The following is a 22,987-nucleotide window of genomic DNA, read 5'->3' on the forward strand; positions in this document are numbered from 1 at the left end:
CTTCCTGATTGAGTTTTGGAATGTTGTATTTTTCTAGGAATTTGTCCATTTCCTCCAGGTTGTCTAGTTTGTTGGAGTAGAGTTGCCCGTAGTATTGTTTAACAATCATTTGTATTTCTGTGGGGTCTGTTGTTATTTCGCCTCTATCATTTCTGATTTGGTTTATTTGGGACCTCTCTCTTTGCTTCTTGGTGAGCCTGGCTAGGGGTTTGTCAATCTTGTTTATCCTTTCAAAGAACCAGCTCTTGGTTTCATTGATTTTCTGTATTGTTTTTTTGGTCTCTATTTCATTGATTTCTGCTCTAATCTTTATTATCTCCTTCCTTCTGCTCACTCTGGGGTTTTCTTGTTGCTCTCTTTCTAATTCTTTGAGTTGTAGAGTTAGATGATTGACTACCATTTTTTCTTGTTTTTTGAGATAGGCCTGTAGAGCTATAAACTTTCCTCTCAGGACTGCTTTCATTGTGTCCCAGAGGTTTTGGATTGTTGTGTTTTCATTGTCATTAGTGTCCAGGATGTTTTTAATTTCTTCTTTGATGTCATCGGTAACCCAATCAATATTTAATAACATGCTATTCAGCTTCCAAGTGTTTGAGTATTTTGGGTTGTTTTTATTGTAGTTTATTTCTAACATTATGCCATCGTGGTCTGCGAAGAAGCTTTTTATGATTTCAATCTTCTTGAATTTGTGGAGACTTTGCTTGTGACCCAATATGTGGTCTATTTTTGAATGTGTCCCATGAGCACCTGAGAGGAATGTATATTCCGCAGCTGTGGGGTGAAGTGTTCTGAAGATGTCAATTAAGTCCATCTGATCTAGTGAGTCATTTAGGATTGCTGTTTCTTTGCTGAGTTTTTGTCTAGCGGATTTATCCAGTGATGTCAGTGGTGTATTAAAGTCCCCTACTATGATTGTATTGTTGTCGATCTCTCCCCTGATATCTTCCAGAAGTTTTCTTATGTATGTGGGTGCTCCTGCATTGGGTGCATATATGTTTACCAGGGTTATATCTTCTTGTTGTATTGATCCCTTTAGTATTATGAAGTGGCCTTCCTTATCTCTGGTTATGGCCTTCACTTTGAGATGTATTTTGTCAGATATAAGTATTGCTACCCCAGCTTTCTTTTCCTTTCCATTTGCGTGAAAGATATTTTTCCATCCCTTCACTTTCAGTCTGTGTGAGTCCCTTCTAATGAGGTGGGTCTCTTGTAGACAGCAGATGTATGGGTCATGTTTTTTTATCCATTCAGCCACTCGATGTCTTTTGGTTGGAGCATTTAGTCCATTTACATTTAAAGTTATTATTGAAAGGTACTTGTTTGTAGCCATTTCTTTTTTTGTGTGTGTGTGTGGCTGTTTTCTTTCTGAGCTTGATATTTCTTCTTTTTACACCAGTCCCTTTAGCATTTCTTGCATGGCTGGCTTGGTGGTGATAAACTCCCTTAGCCCTTTTTTGTCTGTGAAGCTTCTTATTTCCCCTTCAATTTTGAATGATAGCCTTGCTGGATAGAGTATTCTTGGATTCAGTCCTTTGCTTTGCATCACTTTGTAGATTTCCGTCCATTCTTTTCTGGCCTGATGTGTTTCTGTTGAGAAATCATTTGATAATCTAATGGGAGATCCCTTGTATGTTACTTTCCGTCTCTCTCTTGCAGCCTGTAAGATTCTCTCTTTATCCTGCACATTTGCCATGGTAATTATGATGTGTCTTGGTGTGGGTCTTTTTGGGTTCACCTTGTTTGGGACTCTCTGGGCTTGTGTGACTTTTTTCTTCCCCACCTCAGGGAAGTTTTCTGATATTATTTCTTCGAATAGGTTTTCTAATCCATGTTCATCTTTCTGTTGTTCTGGCACCCCTATTATTTGTATGTTGTTTCTTTTCATGTTGTCCCAAAGCTCCCTTAGGCTCTCCTCCTGTCTTTTAATTTTTTTCTCCATTTGCCGTACAGTTTGAGTGTGTTTTGCTTCCTTGTCTTCTAATTCACTAATTCGGTCCTCCGCTTCTCCCAGTCTACTGTTGATACTTTCAATGGAGTTTTTTATTGAAGCTATGTCACTCTTCATTTCTTCTTGGGACTTACTTAAGTTGTTGATTTTTTCATCTGTTTCTTCTAGCTTCTTGCATAAGTAGTTGAGTTTTTCATCTGTTTCTTCTTGCTTCTTGAACATCTGGTGCATGTACTCTAGGAACCTTATTCTGAATTCTTTTTCCGTCATGTTGCATATCTCTGTCTCACTTAGCTGCTTTTCTGGCGAGTCCTCCTTTTCTTTCCTTTGGGGGTTTCTTTGCCTACCCATGTTTGATCTCGCTGACATATGTAGATGTTGAGATGTTCAGTGGCTGCTCCCTGGGTGGCAGGGGCTCCTTGGGTTGTGGTTGCTGCTCAGACGGTTGCGGTAGCAGCTGCTTTCCAGTTGGCAGCAGCTCCTCTGGTGGGTGTTGTTCACAGCTGTGTTGGCTCTTCTGGCTGGTGGGGGGAGGCTTCACGTACAGCTGCTGTTCCACAGACAGAGGGTGTGGTGATCAGGAGGCTGTGGTGATCAGGAGGCTGCAGTGATCAGGAGGCTGCTGTTGCTTGGATCTGCTGCGTTGATTTAAAGGCACAAAATACAACAGAGCAAGGCACAACGTACCAGGCACTGAACACAAGTATATTCACAATATTAATAACCCCAAATAAAGGTGACCACCCGAATTAAGAGAATTAGGGGATAAGGGAGAAAGAAGAGAAGAAGATAAAAGAGAGAACAGAAAAGAAAAATAAGAAAAAAACAAACAAAAAAGGAGTGCAAAAATAGAATTGGGAAAAAAGAGGGGGGAAAAAAAGAGAGCGAAAAAAGAGAATGAAGTAGAAGCGGGAAAGAGACTATTGGTATGAGGAGCAAACTCCAATAGAACTGCCACTAATCTCAACAAATTCCAGCAACAGATCCCTGGAGATGAATGCAAACTACAAACCACCAATAATATCCAGAGGGGTAAGGGGAAACAGAAGCACAAAAATAACCAGGGTGGGGTGGGGGAGGGAAGGGAAAAACCAGCAGGAAAAAAAAAAAAGAAAAAGAAAAAGAAAAAGAAAAACAACCTCACAACCAGTCCTAAGAAAGAAGAAAAAACACAAAACAAAACAAACAAATTAAAAAAAAAAAAAAAGCCCAATATATTCAACAATCAAGAAAACAATAGAAAGATAAGAGAGAAAAAAATGTTTGGAAAGTGAAGAAGGATAAAGAATAGGTGTATAAGGATTTAGAGCAGTAGATTGGAAATAGGATATATAAGTAGGGTGGAATTAGACAGGGGGTAAAAAGAGGGAATTGGGAAAGTCTGGAGCAGGAATAGGGTAAGCGAAACAGGACACCAAAAGCGGAAAAGTAAAGAAGAGGGTTTTAGCAAAGAGGTGAAATTGAGATAGGGAAAATTAATGCTAAAGGAACGATGAAAATAGAATGGAGAACACTAATCCCAAAAGAAAATAAAGAGAAAATAAAATGGCACTTTAAAAAATGGTAAAATGGTAGCAGTAATAATACTGGTTAAAAATAAAAATGTGGTAATTGAAAGGGTAAAATCAGGTGATGGAAAAAGAAGAAAAAGAGAAAAAAAAATTGGTTTCTTAGTAAAAAGGTGAAAAAATTAAAAAGAAAAAGAAAAAGAAAAAATTTGCAGTAGTGATGGTCTTTCGGTTCTTCTACTCTTCAGCCTGGTTCGCCTTAGTCCTGCCAGGTATTTAGGAGAGTGTTGAATTTGCCTGCATTGCACTGTTCCTCCGTGTTGTAAATCACAGTCCTGATTTTAAAGCAGGCCGTATTTGTGATCCAGTCTGCCTTAATTTGTATTCCCCTAAGAGTCAGTTTGTGGCTCAGCCTCTGGGTGGCAGTGTTTTTGGGTTGGCCTCTGAGGCTATACAGCTTCTCTATCCTGATTTTTAACACCATATTTTGTGTTCCCAGTTGATGCTTTCTGAGTGGTTAATTGACGTCCCTTCGGATTTGGGGCAGGAATGGATTGTGGTTGTGTGCCCTGTTGGAAAAAGAGCACTTATCGTGGCCTCCAGGGTGAGTAGCTGCCTCCTCTTACATCACCATTGCCTTGTCTGTAGTAAGAGGGATTCTTTGCACTTCATGTTCCTTGTCCACCACAGCAGCTGTGCCTGGCATGGGGATTGAAATACTTGCCTGTAGGAAGATTTTTTGAAAGCCATCTTTAGGCTGATGATACCTCTGCAGAGTGTGGGAGCAAGAGTGTGAGGAGAACTGATGTCTAATGGTACATTTCTTTCCAAATAGGGTTCTACCAGTGCCTACACCAAGAGTGGTTACTGTGTCAACAAGTTTTCTTCACTTCTGCCAGGAGGCAACAAGCGAAACTCAACAACTGCAAAAGGTACCTACATGAAATTGTCTATTTTTTTTTTTTAAGTTTATAATTACTAAGTTTTTTAATCAGTAAAAGATAGTGTAAGGGGAATCAAGATGGTGGCATAGGTAAACACTGGAAATTGCTGCCTCGCACAACCACCTCAAAAATACAACTAAAAGACAAAACGGACATCATCCAGAACCACAGGAAGGCTGGCTGAGTGGAAATTCTACAACTAGAAGGAAAGACAAAAGCACACTGAGACTCAGAGGAGGTGCGGAAATAAAGTGCAGAGGTACGGAGGCACACGTGGAAAGGGCTGGCTACTGAGGACATGGTTGTCTTTTTCAATCGGGAGGGAGTCTAAAGCTCCTGACTGCTCTGAACTCCAGTTCCGGGTGAGTCTCTGGGGACCCAGACTCATATGGGGAGAAACTGGACTGTCTGGCATCGGTCGGAACTTGAGGGCGGCTTTCTCTCAGAGGTGCTTGCAGCGATTACTGGGGCACTGAGATGCGGGGCCTCTTAGGGTAGGACTGAGGAGCAGCCATACCTGTTTACTCTGCCCTGTTGATTCCCTGAGACCCCGCCCCACCCAAGCTGTGCCCAGAGGCTTTTGCATATGAAAGGCCTGGCCCTTTGCAATCTGAAAATTACCTAACAAACTGCACCTGGGTCAGAGAGACCCAGAACTTCCAAAAGAAGGCCCAAGGCCCCACAGCAGCTTGCATTGCTTCACAGCTGGGCCTCATCTGGGCACCTCCAAACCCCAAACAAAGAAGAGGAATCTGCAGATCTCTCCATAGCTCTTGCTGGGTAGCCTCAGGCAGAGGCTAAATGAGCACCTCCTTAGAGATCCAAGAGCCAGTGTGCCCAGTGGTCAGAGTGGGACCATCCAGATTACAACTCCTCAGATCCATAAGGGACAGACTCAGGGGGCAGACTCAGTGAGCACCAAAGCCCCACTGAAGTAAGTCTTGCCCCAGAAGGTTGTCTCCAGCATAGAATTTCTCCCACTGCAGACACAGCTGATTCTCACAGCCAATTGGCCTGGAGGTCAATTCCTCCCAGTGATACCTGCAACAATCAAGGCTTAACTACAACAAGACTGTGCACAAAGCCCACAAAGGGGTGCACCAAGAGTGTCCACCTCAGGTAATTGGGGAGGCTGAGCCACTGAGCCCTATAGGACACCTAGCACAGAAAGCCACTCTATCAACACAGGGAAGCATAAAAAATGCGGAGACAAAGAAACAGGTCAGAAATGACAGAAATGGAGGAAAGCAAACTACTGGATATAGAGTTCAAAACCACACTTATAAGGTTTTTCAAGAATTTTCTAGAAACCGCTGATAAATGTAGTGAGACCCTCAAATCTAGTGAGACCCTCAAGGATATGAAAAAGGACCAACTAGAAATTAAGCATACACTGACTGAAATAAAGAATAATATACATGCCGAAACCGGTTTGGCTCAGTGGATAGAGCGTCGGCCTGTGGACTGAGAGGTCCCAGGTTCGATTCCGGTTAAGGGCATGTACCTGGGTTGCAGGCATATCCCTGGTGGGGGATGTGCAGGAGGCGGCTGGTCGATGTTTCTCTCTCATCGATGTTTCTGACTCTATCTCTCTCCCTTCCTCTCTTTAAAAAATCAATAAAATATATTAAAAAAAAAAAAAAAGAATAATATACAGAGTTCCAACAGCAGACTAGAAGATCGCAAGAATCAAGTCAAAGATTTAAAATACGAAGAAGCAAAAAACACCCAACCGGAAAAACAAAAAGAAAAAAGAATAAAAAAATATGAAGATAGTGTAAGGAGCCTCTGGGACAACTTCAAGCGCACCAACATCCAAATTATAGAGGTGCCAGAAGAAGAGAGAGAGCAAGATATTGAAAACCTATTTGAAGAAATAATGACAGAAAACTTCCCCTACCTGGTGAAAGAAATAGACTTACAAGTCCAGGAAGCGCAGAGAACCCCAAACAAAAGGAATCCAAAGAGGACCACACCAAGACACATCATAATTAAAATGCCAAGAGCAAAAGACAAAGAGAGAATCTTAAAAGCAGCAAGGGAAAAAAGTCAGTTACCTACAAGGGAGTACCCATACGAATGTCAGCTGATTTCTCAACAGAAACTATGCATGCCAGAAGGGAGTAGCAAGAAATATTCAAAGTGATGAATAGCAAGAACCTACAACCAAGATTACTTTACCCAGCAAAGCTATCATTCAGAATTGATGGTCAGATAAAGAGCTTCACAGATAAGAAAAAGCTAAAGGAGTTCATAACCACCAAACCAGTATTATATGAAATGCTGAAAGGTATCCTTTAAGAAGAGGAAGAAGAAGAAAAAGGTAAAGATACAAATTATGAACAACAAATACATATCTATCAAAAAGTGAATCTAAAAATCAAGTAAATAAATCTGATGAACAGAATAAACTGGTGAATATAGTAGAATCAGGGGCATAGAAAGGGAGTGGACTGGCTATTCTGGGGGCGGTGGGATAGGGTTGTGGGGTGCGGGAAGAGATTGGACAAAAATTGTACACCTATGGATGAGGACTGGGGTGGGTGGTAAGAGCAGAGGGTGGGGTGGGAACCGGGTGGAGGGGAGCTGTGGGGGGAAAAAAGGAACAACTGTAATAATCTGAACAATAAAGATTTAATTTAAAAATAATGTAAAAAAATAAAATAAATACAATAAAAAAAATAAAAAGATAGTGTAAGTTTCTTGGTCATTTGTTTTAAAGATCCACTTTGAAAGCATGCCTTTGAAACTGCATAGGCACCCTCCTGCCCACTGAATTCAGGCCATCTCCTTCAATTTCAGCCCTCTGTAGCTAGCTGCAGAGTTAGATGCAGCCTAATGAGGCCTGCTTGGCAAAAAAAAAAAAATCCCTGAATTAAAATTAACATGCCTTTCCCATGAACTGCCATTACAAGGTGATAGCTACAGTTTATTGGGGAAGGTCCCTTAGAATGCTGAGTGTAATGTACAGTAAGATGTTGCTGGGGCTTCCCTGCCGAATTCCCTTTTTTCCTTTATCGTTGTCCTAACCTTAGCTTCTCTCTCCCACCTGAGCCTAGCTGAGGAGGCTAAATCATGGAGGTGAAATAACTTGCTCATGGTCATTTAGTGACAAAGTGGCGGTGCTAGGCTGAACCCTGCTCTCTTCCCTGCCTGCTGAGGCTCCCTTGCTGGTTGCTAAAATCCTTAGTACTGAGCCCAGACTTCTCTATTGACTTTTAGAGCTCCTCACACATGGGCTTTGGTCTACCCATCTTTGTATCTTTCCCCTACTCTCCATGTCCACCCTTAGCTCTGTTCCACTGGTTTGCCTTCTTGCTCCCCTCATGTACCCAATTTATTTTACCTCTGTGCCTTTTCTCATGTCAATTCAGTACTTTGGCCTGGAAGGCCCTCCCACCACTCTGTTCTGTTGTTTTAATTCTTAACCCAGAAGACTGTGTTTATATCACATGTCTTCTATGAAGCACTTCCTGCTGTCCAATCCCTTTTTTTCTGGAATTTGTATTGTTAGTTTGTGCTATAGTTCAGCTCTTGGTTCTTTCCTCTGTGATCATCTTATCTCCTTAACTGGATTGTGATTTTTGTTGTTGTTGTTGTTAATCCTCACCCAAGGGTATTTTCTCCTTCTATTTTTAAGAGAGAATGAGAGAGTGAAACATCCATGTAGGAGAGACACATTGATTGATTGCCCCCTGCACCCCAACCGGGGATCAAACCTGCAACTCTTTGGTCCACGGGCCCATGCTCTAACCACTGAGCCATGTTGGCGAGGGCAGATTGTAACTTTCTTAAAGGCAGGGACTACATGCAGTTAATGTCCCCCACAGAACACAATGCCCATGATAGGAACTCAAAAGTAATTACAAACTAAAATGGATGATTACTTGCTTTCAAACTTGAGCTTCTGTAAGTAAATGTCCCAATTTATATAAAAGCTCAGAATTTCCACTTGGCTTAAGAGTTGCCTTGATCCCTCCTGTGTTGTCCAACCTCAGGTCACCATTCTTCAGCTGCATCATGAAGAATGCTTTCCCCACTGAATTCTCATACCTTAGTGCTGGTGCTTGCTGCAAAGTACCAAGGATTATTGGATTCCGTTCCCAATTCCTAAGATGGGCTTCCTAGATTGTGGTGGAGGGAACCCTGATTGGAAGGGCACCCTGTATTGACTTTCTGCATTGTGTCCCAGACTATACCATTCTGGACTGCATTTACAGTGAGGCGAAGCAGACCTACTACATTCTGGATGTGATGTGCTGGCGGGGCCACCCTTTTTATGACTGCCAGGTAAGGAACAATAATCTCTTCATGTGTTCTGTTTTCTCCATTTCTAGCATCTTTGAGTTTGTTTAAGTTAGCTTTTCTTTTTAAATATGGAATGCTTCATGAATTTGCAGGTCATTCTTGCACAGGGGCCATGCTAATCACTGTATCATTCCAGTATTAGTATACGTGCTGCTGAAGCAAGCACAATATAGTAAATTCTTGAGGGGAGGAAAGATAGAAACAGGGCAGAAGGGTAGGCTAGGACTTTGTATAAGTTGCAGCTGCCCCCTGCCCTCTCCAGAGTCTTGGGAGGATTGTTGTCAGGGAAGATTGTAGGTGAAGGGAATACCTTTGATCAAGATAGAGAAGGTGAAATGTAAGACATCATTTAGTAGACTCTTGCAGAAAGTCAGTACAGGGGAAAAAGAACAATTGTGAATAAAAAAATGGGAATAAGTACATACTATCAACAATCATTTTAAATGTAAATGGATTAAGTGCTCCAATAAAAAGACATAAGGTAGCCCTAGCTGGTTTGGCTTAGTGACTAGAGTGTTGGCATGCAGACTTGAAAGGTCCCAGGTTTGATTCCAGTCAAGGGCACGTACCATGGTTGCAGGCTCTTCTCTGGCCCGAGTCCTGGTCAGGGCGGGTACAGGAGGCAACCAGTTTATGTGTTTCTCTCACATCAATGTTTCTCTCTGTCTTTCCCTCTCTCTTCCACTCTTTCTAAAAAATTAATGGAAAAATATCCTTGGGTGAGAATTAAAAAAAAAAAAAAGACAAAAGGTATCTGAGTGGATAATAAAATAAGATCCAGCCCTAGCCGGTTTGGCTCGGTGGATAGAGCGTTAGCTTGCGGACTCAAGGGTCCCATGTTCAATTCCGGTCAAGGGCACGAACCTTGGTTGCGGGCACATACTCAGTGGGGAGTGTGCAGGAGGCAGCTGATCGATGTTTCTCTCTCATTGATGTTTCTAACTCTCTATCTCTCTCCTTTCCTCTCTGTAAAAATTCAATAAAATATATTTTTTTAAAAAAAGATCCATACATACACTGTCTGCAAGACCCTTTTCCAATTGAAAGATACACAAATTGAAAGTAAAGGGGTGGAAAAAGATTTTTTTTTAAATATATTTTTATTGATTAAAGAGAGGAAAGGAGAAGGGAGAGAGAGAGATAGAAACATCAGTGATGAAAAAGAATCATTGATCGGCTGCCTCCTGCACACTACACACTTGGGATTGACCCCACAACCCGGGGATGTGCCCTGACTGGGAATTGAACCATGACCTGCTGGTTCATTTGTCAATGTTCAACCACTAAACCACACTGGCCTGGCAGAAAAATATATTTTAAGCAAATGCAAATGAAAAAAAAATAGCTGGCATAACAATACTTCTATCATATAAAATAGACTTTAAAACAAAGGCTGTAATAAGAGACAAAGAGGGACACCTTATAATGATAAAGGGATTTATCCAATAAGAGGATATAATACTTGTAAACATTTATGCAACCAACATAGCACCACCTAATATATGAAGCAAAAATTGACAGACCTTAGCTTCTGTAAGGAAGAGATCAACAGAATTACAGTCATAGTAGGGGACTTTAACACTCCATCATCATCCAAAGCAATCTATAGATTGATCTTCCAGAAAGACAATCAACAAGGAAAGCAGCCTTAAAGGACATATTAAACCAGCTGGATTCAATTTATATTTTTAGAGCATTTCACTTCAAAGCAGTAGAATATACATTCTTTTCAAGTGCTTTTGAAACATTTTCCAGGATAGATCACATGTTAAGCCAGAAAACAGTTCTCAATGAACTTAAGAAGATTGAAATCAAATAAAGCATCAAATCAGGATCAAGGAAACAAACAAAAGATATCTTGAGACAAATGAAAATGAAAACACAACAACCCAAAGTCTATGGGACACATTAAGTAAAAGTCCTAAGAGGAAAATTTATTGCAGTAAACAAGAAAAAAATCTCAAAGTCTAACTTTGCAATTAAAGGAGCTAGGAAAAGAACAAGATACAGACCCCAAAGTGAGTAGAAGGAAGGAAATAATAAAGATGAGAGTGGAAATAAACCAAAAATAGTCTAAAAAAGCATCCAAGAGTTGATTCTTTGAAAAGATAAACAAGATGGATAATCCTTTAACCAGGCTCTTCAAGAATAAAAGAGTAGCCCAGCCAGTGTGGCTCAGTAGTTGAATGTCAACCTATGAACCAGGAGGTCACAGTTCGATTCCTGGTCAGGGTACATGCCCAGGTTGCAGGCTCAACCCCCAGTAGGGGGCGTGCAGGAGGCAGCCAATCAATGATTCTCTCTCATCCTTGATGTTTCTGTCTTCTCTCCCTCTCCCTTTCTGAAATCAATACTCTTTTTTTTTTTTTTTTTTTTTTTTTAAGAAAAGAGCCCGCCCTAGCTGGTTTGGCTCAGTGGATAGAGCGATGGCCTGTGGACTGAAGGGTTCCCAGTTTAATTCTGGTCAAGGGCACATGCCCAGATTGTGGGCTTGATCCCCAGTAGGGGGCATGCAGGAGGCAGCCAATCAATGATTCTCTCTTATCATTGATGTTTCTCCCTCCCTTCCTCGCTGAAGTCAATAAAAATGCAAATAAATAAATAAATAATGGAAAGAAGGAAGGAAGGAAGGAAGGAAGGAAGGAAGGAAGGAAGGAAGGAAGGAAGGAAAGGGAAGGAGGGAGGAAGGAAGGAAGGAAAGAAAGAAAGAAGAAAGGAAGGAAGGGAGGGAGGGAGGGAGGAAGGAAGGAAAGAAGGAAGGAAGGAAGGAAGGAGGGAGGGAGGGAGGGAGGGAGGGAGGGAAGGAAGGAGGGAAGGAGGGAAGGCGAGAAAGAAGAAAAGAAAAGAGCCCTGGTCAGTTGGTTGGAGCATCATCCCATACACCAAAAGGTGGGTTTGATTCCCAGTCAGGGCACATATCTAGGTTGTGGGTTCTTTTCCAGGTTGGAGTGTGTAAGGGAGGCAACTGATCTGTTTCTCCCCACGACCCCCATCTTTGTTCTGTAATCAATAAAAAACATGTGTTTGGGTGATTTTAAAAGAATAAAAAGAGAGTACCCAAATAAATAAAATCAGAAATGAAAATGACAACTGACACCATAGAAATACAAAGAATTATTAAAAAAATACTACAAAAAATTACATTCCAACAAATTGGACAATCTGGAAGAAATGAATGAATTTCTAGAAACGTACAATCTTCCAAGACTGAATCAAGAAAAAGCAGAATATCTGAACATACCAATTACTACCAACTGAAACCAAATCAGTAATCAAAAAACTCTCAACAAATTCAAGCTCTAAACCGATGGCTCACAAGTGAGTTTTATCAAACATTCAAAAAATTAACACCTATTCTCCCAAGCTCATTTTATGAGGATGTGAGTACCATCATTTCAACCCTGATGAAGACATTACAAAAAGGATATGTATAGACCATTATCTGTGACGAACATAGGTGCAAAAATCCTCAACAAATTTTTAGCAAACTGAATTCAGCAATACATTCAAAAGATTTTTTAATGACCAAGTGGGATTTATTGCTAGGATGCAAAGTTGGTTCAATATCTTCAAATCAGTAAACATGATACAACCTCATATCATCATATTAACACATGCAGGAAACGCAAATGAGCCTTGGCTAGGTAGCTCCGTTGACTAGTACCATCCCAATATGCCAAGGTTGCGGGTTCAATCTCCGTTAGGGCACGTGCAAAAACAACCAATGAATGCATAAATAAGTGCAACAACAAATCAATATTTCTCTTTCTGTCTCTTCCTTCCTCTCTCTCTAAAATCAATAAATAAAAAGGTCATTTGACAAAATTCAGCAGCCTTTTATGATAAAAAGTCTCAGCCAAGTTGGAATAGAGGGAATGTACCTCAACACAATCAAGTCCATATATGACAAACCCACAGCTAACTTCATAGCCAATGGGGAAAAGTTAAAAGTGTTTTCTTTCAAACTAGGAACAATATAACATTTGCACCACTTTTATTCAACATAATACTGGAACTCCTAGCCACATAAGTTGGACAAGAAAATGAAATAAAAGGCATGCAAATTGGAAAGGGAGAAGTAAAGCTGTTATACTGGCTGGGGTTGCTCAGTTGCTCCCTGTGTTCCCCGCTCCCCCCCTCCCCCGCCCCGCCCCCGTCCCCGCCAGAGTAGGTGTTAATTTTTTATGCACCAAGGTTGTGGGTTTGGTCTCTGGTCAGGGTACATGCAAGAATCAACCAATTAATGCATAAGTAAGTGAAACAACAAATCTGTGTCTTCCTTCCTCTCATATCAATAAAAAATTAAAAAAAAATTTTTAACACCGAAAAAAAAAAGAGAAGGAAATCTGTTGCTTCCTTCAGTAGCACACATACTAAAATGGAATGCTACAGAGATTAGCATGGCCTTTGGGCAAGGATGACATACAAATTCATCAAGCATTACATATTTGGAGGATTAAAAAATACAAATTGGCAGTTACAAAATTGTCATGGGGATGTATAGTACAGAATAGGAAATATAGTCAATAATATAATAACTGGTATCAGATGGGTACTGGACATATCAGGGTGATCACTTCGTAAGTTTCATAGATGATTAATAACTATGGTCCTCCTGAAGCTAATGTAATGTATGTTGACTCTAATTAAAAAATAATTTTTTTATTTAAAAAAATATATTTTTATTGGTTTTTGGAGAGAGGAAGGGAGAGAGAGAAAAACATTGATGGAGGGGGAGACCAAGATGGCGGCGTAGGTAAACACCGGAGACCGCTGCCGCAAACAACCATTTCAAAAATACAACTAAAAGACTGAACGGACATCACCCAGAACCACAGGAAGGCTGGCTGAAGAGAGACTCTACAACTAGAAGGAAAGAGAACAGCAAATCGAGGCTCAGAGGCGGCGCAGTGTGGAAAATACAAAGGTACCGAGGTGCGCGCGCAAAGCGGGCTGGTGGCTGAGGGCGCGGTTGTCGTTTTCTGTCGGGAGTGAGTCTCAGACTCTGGGCTCCAGATCCGGGCGAGTCTCTAGGGACCCAGACTCAAACGGGAGAAGCGGGATTATCCGGCATCAGTTGGAACCTGAGGGCAGCTTTCTCTCCGAGGTTTGCAGCGGCTGCCGGGGTTCTGAGAAGCAGAGCCTCTGGGAACGGGACTGAGCGTGGCCATAACTGCTCCCTCCGCCCGCCCTGTTGATCCCGCCCCGCCCAAACCCTGCGCGCAGCCATATGCCGATCGCCTCAGGCAAAGGCTGGATTAGCGCCTCCCCAGAAGGCAGACGTTTTCCATACAGCTGATTCCTATAGCCAGTCGGCCTGGTGGTCAAACCCCTCTAGTGTTAACTACAACAATTAAGGCTTGGCTAGAACAAGACTGCACACAGAGACCACAAGGGGGTGCACCAAGAAAGCATAAAAGATGTGGAGACAAAAAAACATGACAGAAATGGAGGATATGGAGCTAAGAATCGCAATTTTGAGGGCTTGCCATAAATTTGTGCAGAGCCTCACGAAAACTAATGAGACCCTCGATGCTACGATAAAGAAATTAGAACGTAAGCATACACGGACTGAAATAAAGAATATTATACCCAATAGCAGACCAGAGGAGCACAATAATCAAACCAAAGATTCGACAAAAAACACCCAATTGGAAAAGCAAAATGAAAAAAGAATCCGAAAGTGTGAAGATAGTGTAAGGAGCCTCTGGGACAGCTTTAAGAATTATTGGAGTGCCAGAAGATGAGAGACAGCAAGATATTGAAAACCTATTTCAAGAAATAATGGCAGAAAACTTCCCCCATCTGGAGAAAGAAATGGACTTACAGGTCCAAGAAGCGCAGAGAACCCCAAACAAAAGGAATCCAAAGAGGACCACACCAAGACACATCATCATTAAAATGCCAAGAGCAAAAGACAAAGAGAAAATCTTAAAAGCAGCAAGAGAAAGAGGCTCAATTACCTACAAGGGAATACCCATACGACTGTCAGCTGATTTCTCAACAGAAACTTTGCAAGCCAGAAGGGAATGGCAAGAAATATTCAAAGTGCTGAATACCAAGAACCTACAACCAAGATTACTTTATCCAGCAAAGCTATCATTCAGAATTGAAGGTCAGATAAAGAGCTTCACAGATAAGGAAAAGCTAAAGGAGTTCATCACCGCCAAACCAGTATTATATGAAATGCTGAAAGGTATCCTTTAAGAAGAGGAAGAAGAAGAAAAAGGTAAAGATACAAATTATGAACAACAAACATGCATCTATCAACAAATGAATCTAAGAATCAAGTGAATAAATAACCTGATGTACAAAATGAACTGGTGATTATAATAGAATCAGGGACATAGAAAGGGAATAGACTGACTATTCTTGGGGGGAAAAGGGGTGTGGGAGATGCGGGAAGTGACTGGACAAAAATCATGCACCTATGGATGAACACAGTGGGTGGGGAGTGAGGGTGGAGGGTGGGGTGGGAGCTGGAAGGAGGGGAGTTATGGGGGGAAAAAAGAGGAACAAATGTAATAATCTGAACAATAAAGATTTAATTAAAAAAAACAAAAACAAAAAACATTGATGGAGACATTGAGCAGCTGCCTCCTTCATGGCCCCTACCAGGAATTGAGCTGGCAACCTTTGGGTGCATAGGACAACACCCAACCAACTGAGCCACATCAGCCAGGGCAAAGAAAAATTTTTATTTTAAAAGTGAAGTAAAGAGAACCAAGATGGTGGCATAGGTAAACACCTGTACTTTCTGCCTTTCACAACCACATCAAAATTACAACTAAAAGACAGAACAACTATCATCCAGAACTACGGGAAAGCTGGCTGAGTGGAAGTACTACAACCAGAGAGGTAAAGAAGAAAGCTCATTGAGACTGGTAGGAGGTGCAGAGGCGCGGAACGGGCTGGCACCCAGGTGTGCTGCTTTTTTAATTGGGAGGGAGATACAAGCTCCTGCTTGCTCTGAACTCCAGTTCCAGGCGAGACTCTGGGGGACCCAGACACATACGGGGAGAAACTGGAGTGTCTGGCATCGGGGCAGGAACGCGAGGGCGGTTTTCTTTCAGATGGAGGTGCTCACAGCAGTCATTGTTCCTGCGCTGGGACCTCTGTGGTGCACGGTTGACAGGCATCCATTGCTGTTTGCCCTGGAGATTCCCTGAGACCCCCACCCACCCAATTTACAACCTCACCCAAGCTGTGCGCAGAGGCTTTTGCATATGAATGGCCTGCCCTTTCTCAGCCTAAAACCTGTCAAACAGGCAGCAGCTGGGTCAGGGAGCCCCTAAGCTATCATATGAAAGCCCAAGGCCAGTAGCAGCAGCCTGCCTTGCTTCACAGCTGGGCCTCATCTGGGCACTTCCAAACCTGATACAAAGAGGAGGAATCTGCAGATCTCTCTGTAGCTCCTGCTGGGTGGCCCCAGGAAGTGGCTGACTTTGCACCTCCTTGGAGATCCAAGAGCCAGTGTACCCAGTGGTCAGTGTGAGACCATACCAGATTACAACTCTTCACATCCTTAAGCGACACACTCAAGGGGCAGACTCAGTGAGCACCAAAGCCCCACTGAAGCAAGTCCTGCCCCATAAGAATGTCTCCTGCACAGCAGCTCTTCCATTGTAGACACAGCTGGTCCTCACAGCCAATTGGCCTGGAGGTCAGTTCCTCCCAGTGACATCAACAGCAATCAAGGCTTAACTACAACAAGACTGTGCACACTGCCCACAAAGTGGTGCACCAAGAGTGTCCACCTCAGGTGACTGGGGAGCCTGAGCCCCTGGGCCCTATAGGACACCTACCACACAGGCCACTCTATGAACTCAAGGAGACTTAGCAACTACCCAATACGTAGAAACAAACACAGGGGAGCAACAAAATGTGGAGACAAAGAAATATGTCAAAAATGAAAGAAATGGAAGAAAGCAAAATACTGGATATAGAGTTCAAAACCACAGTGATAAGGTTACTCAAGAATCTTCTAGAAACCTCTGAGAAATTTGGTGAGACCTTCAAGGATCTTAGAATGCCAAAAACATGGAAAAGGACCAGTCAGAAATTAAGCATACACTGACTGAAATAAAGAATAATATACAGAGATTCAACAGTAGACTAGAGGATCCTAGGAATCAAGTCAAAGATTTGGAATACAAGGAAGCAAAAAAACATCCAACTGGAAGAGCAAAAAGAAAAATGAATCCAAAAATATGAAGATAGTGTAAGGAGCCTCTGGGACAACTTCAAGCGTACTAATATCCTAATTATGGGGGTGCCAGAAGAAGAGAGAGAGAGCAAGATATTGAAAACCTATTTGAAGAAATAATGACAGAAAACTTCCCCTACCTGGTGAAAGAAATAGACTTACAAGTCCAGGAAACACAGAGAACCCCAAACAAGAGGAATCCAAAGAGGACCATACCAAGGCACATCATAAAAAAATGCCAAGGGCAAAAGACAAAGAGAGAATCTTAAAAGCAGCAAGAGAAAGAAACTCAGTTACCTACAAGGGAGTACCCATACGACTGTCAGCTGATTTCTCAACAGAAACTTTGCAGGCCAGAAGGGAGTGGCAAGAAATATTCCAAGTGATGAATAGCAAGAACCTATAACCAAGATTACTTTACCCAGCAAAGCTATATTTATAATTGAAGGTCAGATAAAGAGCTTCACAGACAAGAAAAAACTAAAGGAGTTCATCACCACCAAACCAGTATTATATGATATGTGAACGTTATTCTTTAAGAAGAGGAAGAAGCCAAACCGGTTTGGCTCAGTGGATAGAACGTCGGCCTGCGGACTGAAGGGTCCCGGGTTCGATTCCGGTCAAGGGCATGTACCTGGGTTGCGGGCACATCCCCAGTGGGAGATGTGCAGGAGGCAGCTGATCGATGTTTCTCTCTCATCGATGTTTCTAACTCTCTATCTCTCTCCCTTCCTCTCTGTAAAAAATCAATAAAATATATTTAAAAAAAAAAAAAAAAGAGGAAGAAGAAGAAAAAGGTAAAGATAAAAAATTATGAACAACAAAGTGACAACAAATACATATCTATCAACAAGTGAATCTAAAAATCAAATGAATAAAAAATCTGATGAACAGAATAAACTGCTGAATGTAATAGAATCAGGGGCATGGAATGGGAGCGGACTGACAATTCTCGGGGGGATGAGAGTGTGGGGGGTTCCAGAAGAGATTGGACAAAGATCTTACACCTATGGACGAGGACAATGGGGGAGTGAGGGCCTGGGGTGGGGTGGGAACTGGTGGAGGGGAGCTATGGGGGGGGCGGGAGGAAGAACTGTAATAATCTGAACAATAAAGATTTTTTAAAAAGTGAAGTAAAACTGTCATTTTTAATAGATGACATGATACTATACACATAGAACCCTAACAATACCACCAAAAATCGATAGAAGAAATTGAAGAAGGTACAAATGAAGCATATATTGTGCTCATGGACAGGAAGAATTAACATCACTAAAATGTCTATACTGTGCAGAGCACTCGAGATTCTTTGCAGTCCTTATCAAAATAACAATGACATTTTTTACAGAAATAGAAGAAATAATTCTAAATTTATATGGAACCCAAAAAGGCACTAAAAGCCAAAGCCATCTTGAGAAGGAAATAACAAAGTTGGACATATCATGCTACCTGATATTAAACTATATTACAAGGTTATAGTAATCAAAATAACATGGTACTGGCATAAAAGCAGATTCATAGTTCAATGGAACAGAGTAGAAAGCCCAGAAGTAAACCTAAACTCTATGGTCAATTAATCTATGATAAAGGAGGCAAGAATATCAATTAGGGTAAAGATAGTGCAGTGGTCGGCAAACTCATTAGTCAACAGAGCCAAATATCAACAGTACAACAATTGAAATTTCTTTTGAGAACCAAATTTTTTAAACTTAAACTATATAGGTAGGTACATTGTTATTAACTTAATTAGGGTACTCCTAAGGCTTAGGAAGAGCCACACTCAAGGGGCCAAAGAGCTGCATGTGGCTCTCGAGCCACAGTTTGCCAACCACTGAGATAGTGTATTCAATAAATGGTGTTGGGAAAACTGGACAGATATGTGCAAAAAGTGAAACTAGACCACCTTCTTAATCCATTTTGATTTTATTCTTTTTTTTTTTTTTAATATATTTTATTGATTTTTTACAGAGAGGAAGGGAGAGAGACAGAGAGCTAGAAACATCGATGAGAGAGAAACATCGATCAGCTGCCTCCTGCACATCTCCTACTGGGGATGTGCCCGCAACCAAGGTACATGCCCCTGACCGGAATCGAACCTGGGACCCTTCAGTCCGCAGGCCGACGCTCTATCCTCTGAGCCAAACCGGTTTCGGCTTGATTTTATTCTTGTATATGGTTTAAAGACTTAAATGTAAGACTCAGAATCATAAAAGTTGTTTTTTTTTTAATGTTTTATTTTTAATTGATTTTTAGAGGTTGGGGAAAGGAGAGCGATAGAAACATCAATGAGAGAGGAACATCATTGATCGGCTGTGTCCTGTACACCCCCAACTGGGGATCGAGCCTGCAACCCGGGCATGTGCCCTGACCAGGAATTGAACCATAACATCTTTTTTTTTTTTTTTTTTAATGCAATAGGTTGGTTAAGTGTCTTATGTCCATTAGGAACCATAACATCTTGCTCAAACACTGAGCACACCGTCTGGGCAAACTAAAAAGTTTTTACACACTGAAGGAAACAATCAACAAAAGGAAAAGACAGCCTACTGAATGGGAGACTATATTTGCCAATAATATATCTGATAAGGAGTTAATATCCAAAATTTATAAAGAACTCATAACTTAACACCAAAAATCAAACTACCCAATTAAAAAATGGGCAAAGGACCTAAATGGACATTTATTCAAAGAGGTCATACAGATGACCAATAGAAAGATGAAAAGATTCTCTATGTCACTAATCATCAGAGAAATGCAAATTAAAACCACAATGAGATATTATCTCATACTTGTCAGAATGACTATCCTCAAAAAGTCAGCAAACACCAAGAGTTGGGGAGGATGTGTAGAAAAGGGAATCCTTGTGGACTGTTGGTTGTATTGCAAATTGATGCAGCCACTTCGGAAAACAGTATGGAGGTTCCTCAGAAAATTAAAACTAGAACTACTTTATTAACCAGCAATTCTGTCTTTATTTATTGGTAGAAATCCAAAACACTAATTCTAAAAGATATATGCACCCGTATTTCCAACAGCAAGATACTAAGCAACCCAACTGCCCATCAGTAGATGATTGGATAAATAAGGTGAATCATGTACAAGGGCATATTAGCCATGAAAAAGAATGAAATCTTACCATTTGTGACAACATGGATGGACTTAGAAATGACATAAGTCAGACTGGGAAAGGCAAATAATCTATGGTTTCATTTACATGTGGAATCTAAAGATCAAAATAAATGACCAAGAAGTACAGAAATAGATATAAAGAACAAACAGATGGTTGCTAGATGGGAGGAGGTTTGGGGGGCTGGTTTAAGAATGTGAAAGGATTAAGAATACAAATTGGCAGTTACAAAATAGTCATGGGGATGTAAAGTACAGCCAATAATTTTATAGGGAATTAGTCAATAATTTTGTAATTACGTGTGGTGTCAGGTGGGTACTAAGACATTATAAATTGTATAAATGTCTAAACCTTATGCTATATGCCAGAACCAATATAAAATAATAGGGGATTTCAACTGTAATTGAAAAAATAAAAATAAATGAAAGTTCTCAGACCTACTGAATGAGAAACTATTGGGGTGGATTATATTTTAATCAGCCTGCAGGTGCTCCTCATGCAGACCAAGTATGACAATCATGGGTTATCACCATAGGCTATTTCTTTTTTTTTTTTTTTTAGAGAGAGAACGGGAGAGGGAGAGAAAGAGAAACATCATCAACATTGATTGGCTGTCTCTTGCACACCCCCTGCTGGGGATCGAGCCAGAAACCTGGGCATGTGCCCTGACCAGGAATTGAACTGGGGCCTCCTGGTGCATGGGTTGATGCTCAGCCACTGAGTCACACGAGCTGGGTAGGCTATTTCTTTCATGTCATTCCTCAAAGCTAGGTTTCCTCATCTGCTCAGTGGTGGTACTTTGAAACTCTAACATGCTCCTCATTCTAAGAATATTCTCCAGGACATGCATTACTAAGCAATCTTGAGCATTATGTCATTGAATTCCTTACAACATCTCTTAAAGGTAAGTACTCTTATTTCTAATCCTTTTGATAGGGAATTTGAGAGCCACTGTTATGTACCTTGCCCAGGTGCAGAGCCAAACCTAAAACTCAGTAGTCTTAAATCAGTCCAAACATATTTTCCTGTAATTCTGTTGAAGGATATTTTCTAACATGCATTTACAATATATGAATTTGATAACTAAAACCACCTATTTTTTGTTTTAAACTTAATCTTTTACCCTCCAACTATTTGCATTGATGTCAGAGAAGAAAGGAGAGGGAGAGAGAGATAGAAATTTCAATGATGAGCCCTAGCCGGTTTGGCTCAGTGGATAGAGCGTTGGCCTGTGGACTGAAGGGTCCCAGGTTCGATACCCATCAAGGACATATGCCCAGGTTGTATGCTCAATCCCCAGTAGGGGGCATGCAGGAGGCAGCCAATCAATGATTCTCTCTCATCATTGATGTTTCTATCTCTCCTTTTCCCTTCCTCTCTGAAATCAATAAAAATATATTTTTAAAAAATGTTTCCAGGAAACATCAATGATGAGAGAGAATCATTGATCATCTGCCAACTGTATACTCACTACTGGGGACCCAACCCGCAACCCGGGCATGTGCCCTAATGGGAAATCGAACCTTGTACTCTTGGTTCATGGGTCGATGCTCAACCACTGAGCCCCACTGGCTAGGCAAAACCACCTATGTTTTTATAATATAAAGAAAAGACTATGTTTTTGGTTTCTGAAAGCTAAATAATGTAAGGAAAGAAAATGACATAAGTAAGTACAGTAAGGTTTCAGAGAATCAAGTAGTTTATGAGAAATTACAGCTATGTAGTAGTAGTTTCTAGTCCTCAGGATTAAAATAAAACTAAGGTCAACCTAATGTGATTTGGAGTTGTAGAGTCCTGGTCTCTTAGTATTTTTTGTGTGCAACTGGGCAAGTGACGTAATGTCTCTGAGCCTCCGCCCTTTCACCTGTAGAATAGAGATAATGATAATACAACTCTCACAGGGTGGTTTTGGATTAATAAGATTATGTTTGTACAGTTCTTAGCTTGGAGCTGGACAATAGTAGGTCTTCCATAATAAATATTTGGTCTACTGCCATTAATAATACTACTGGATTTTTAAAAAAAAATCTTCATGCCTTCTTACTTCTCACACAACCCAATCAACATGGTGTTCAGGTGCTTCATGGAGGTTGCCTGGGTGGCCTACCTTTCCTTTGGGCCTCTTGCCACGAAGCTGCTCGAGATTATAGATATTATCCATCAGAACAGGGCTTTGGTTAATGGAACTTCCATTCAAGTAAGGAGATAGGCCATGACTTTCAAATGCATGCAGCTTACTGTCTTCATCCTCAAGTTCTCACATAGTGCCCGCCAGAAGTTTGCTTAGCAAGCCTGGCAGCCACAAGATGGGCCAAGAAGATTGAAGCCAGAAAAAAGCAAGCCAAGATGACAGGTTTAATCATTGCCGAGTCATGAAGGTAAAGAAAATGAGGAACTGAATAATCAAGTTTGAAGTTAGAAACCTTTAAAAGGCAGTTCTGTCCTGGCCAGTGTGGATCATGGTTAGAGTGGCAGCCCATGAACCAAAGGGTCACGGGTTGATTCCTGGTCAAAGGCATATACCTGGGTTGCAGGTTCGATCCCTGGCTCCAGTTGGGGCACATGTGGGAGGCAACCAATGGATGTGTCTTTTTCACATAGATGTTTCTCTCCTTCTCCCTCCCCCACCTTCCTTACCCTCTCTAAAAATCAATGGAGAAACTATCCTCTAGTGAAGATTAGCCAAAAAAAGGGGGGGACAGCTCTCCTGAAAGCTCCCCAAAAAGCACCTGCTGTTAAAGGTGGAGCTACAACTGCTTCTGCAAAGGTTCCAGCAAAAATGGTGGCCACTGGCCCTGGCCGATGTGGCTCAGTTGGTTGGGTGTCATCACATACCCAGAAAGGTCGCCAGTTCTATTCCCAGTCAGTGCACATGCCCGGGTTTTGGGCTCCATCCCTGGTGGAGGAGGGCATGCAGGAGGCAACCAATTGATGTTGTGCTCTCAC

At 41.4% G+C, this 22,987-nt stretch overlaps 1 protein-coding gene, 1 non-coding gene and 1 pseudogene across 4 annotated transcripts in view; 2 read left to right on the forward strand and 1 right to left on the reverse strand.

Moving 5' to 3' along the window:
• The window catches only part of SNUPN (snurportin 1), a 50,088-nt gene that overhangs the window by 21,314 nt on the left and 5,787 nt on the right, over positions 1–22,987 (forward strand). For all 3 annotated transcript variants that reach the window (XM_070429952.1, XM_070429951.1, XM_070429950.1), the window contains 3 exons: positions 3,956–4,060; positions 4,292–4,388; positions 8,593–8,690. In XM_070429952.1, the coding sequence (XP_070286053.1) occupies positions 3,956–4,060; positions 4,292–4,388; positions 8,593–8,690 (300 nt within the window). The remainder of the gene's footprint in view (positions 1–3,955; positions 4,061–4,291; positions 4,389–8,592; positions 8,691–22,987) is intronic.
• Positions 8,771–8,874, reverse strand: LOC139000211 (U6 spliceosomal RNA). Its single transcript, XR_011469547.1, has one exon. It is a non-coding gene; the product is annotated as a U6 spliceosomal RNA (small nuclear RNA).
• Positions 13,060–13,160, forward strand: LOC139000458 (U6 spliceosomal RNA; annotated as a pseudogene).

This window comes from Myotis yumanensis, unplaced genomic scaffold (assembly GCF_028538775.1).
Source record: "Myotis yumanensis isolate MYYU_CA2020_CCGP unplaced genomic scaffold, mMyoYum1.0.hap1 SCAF_1, whole genome shotgun sequence".
Lineage (NCBI taxonomy): Eukaryota > Metazoa > Chordata > Mammalia > Chiroptera > Vespertilionidae > Myotis > Myotis yumanensis.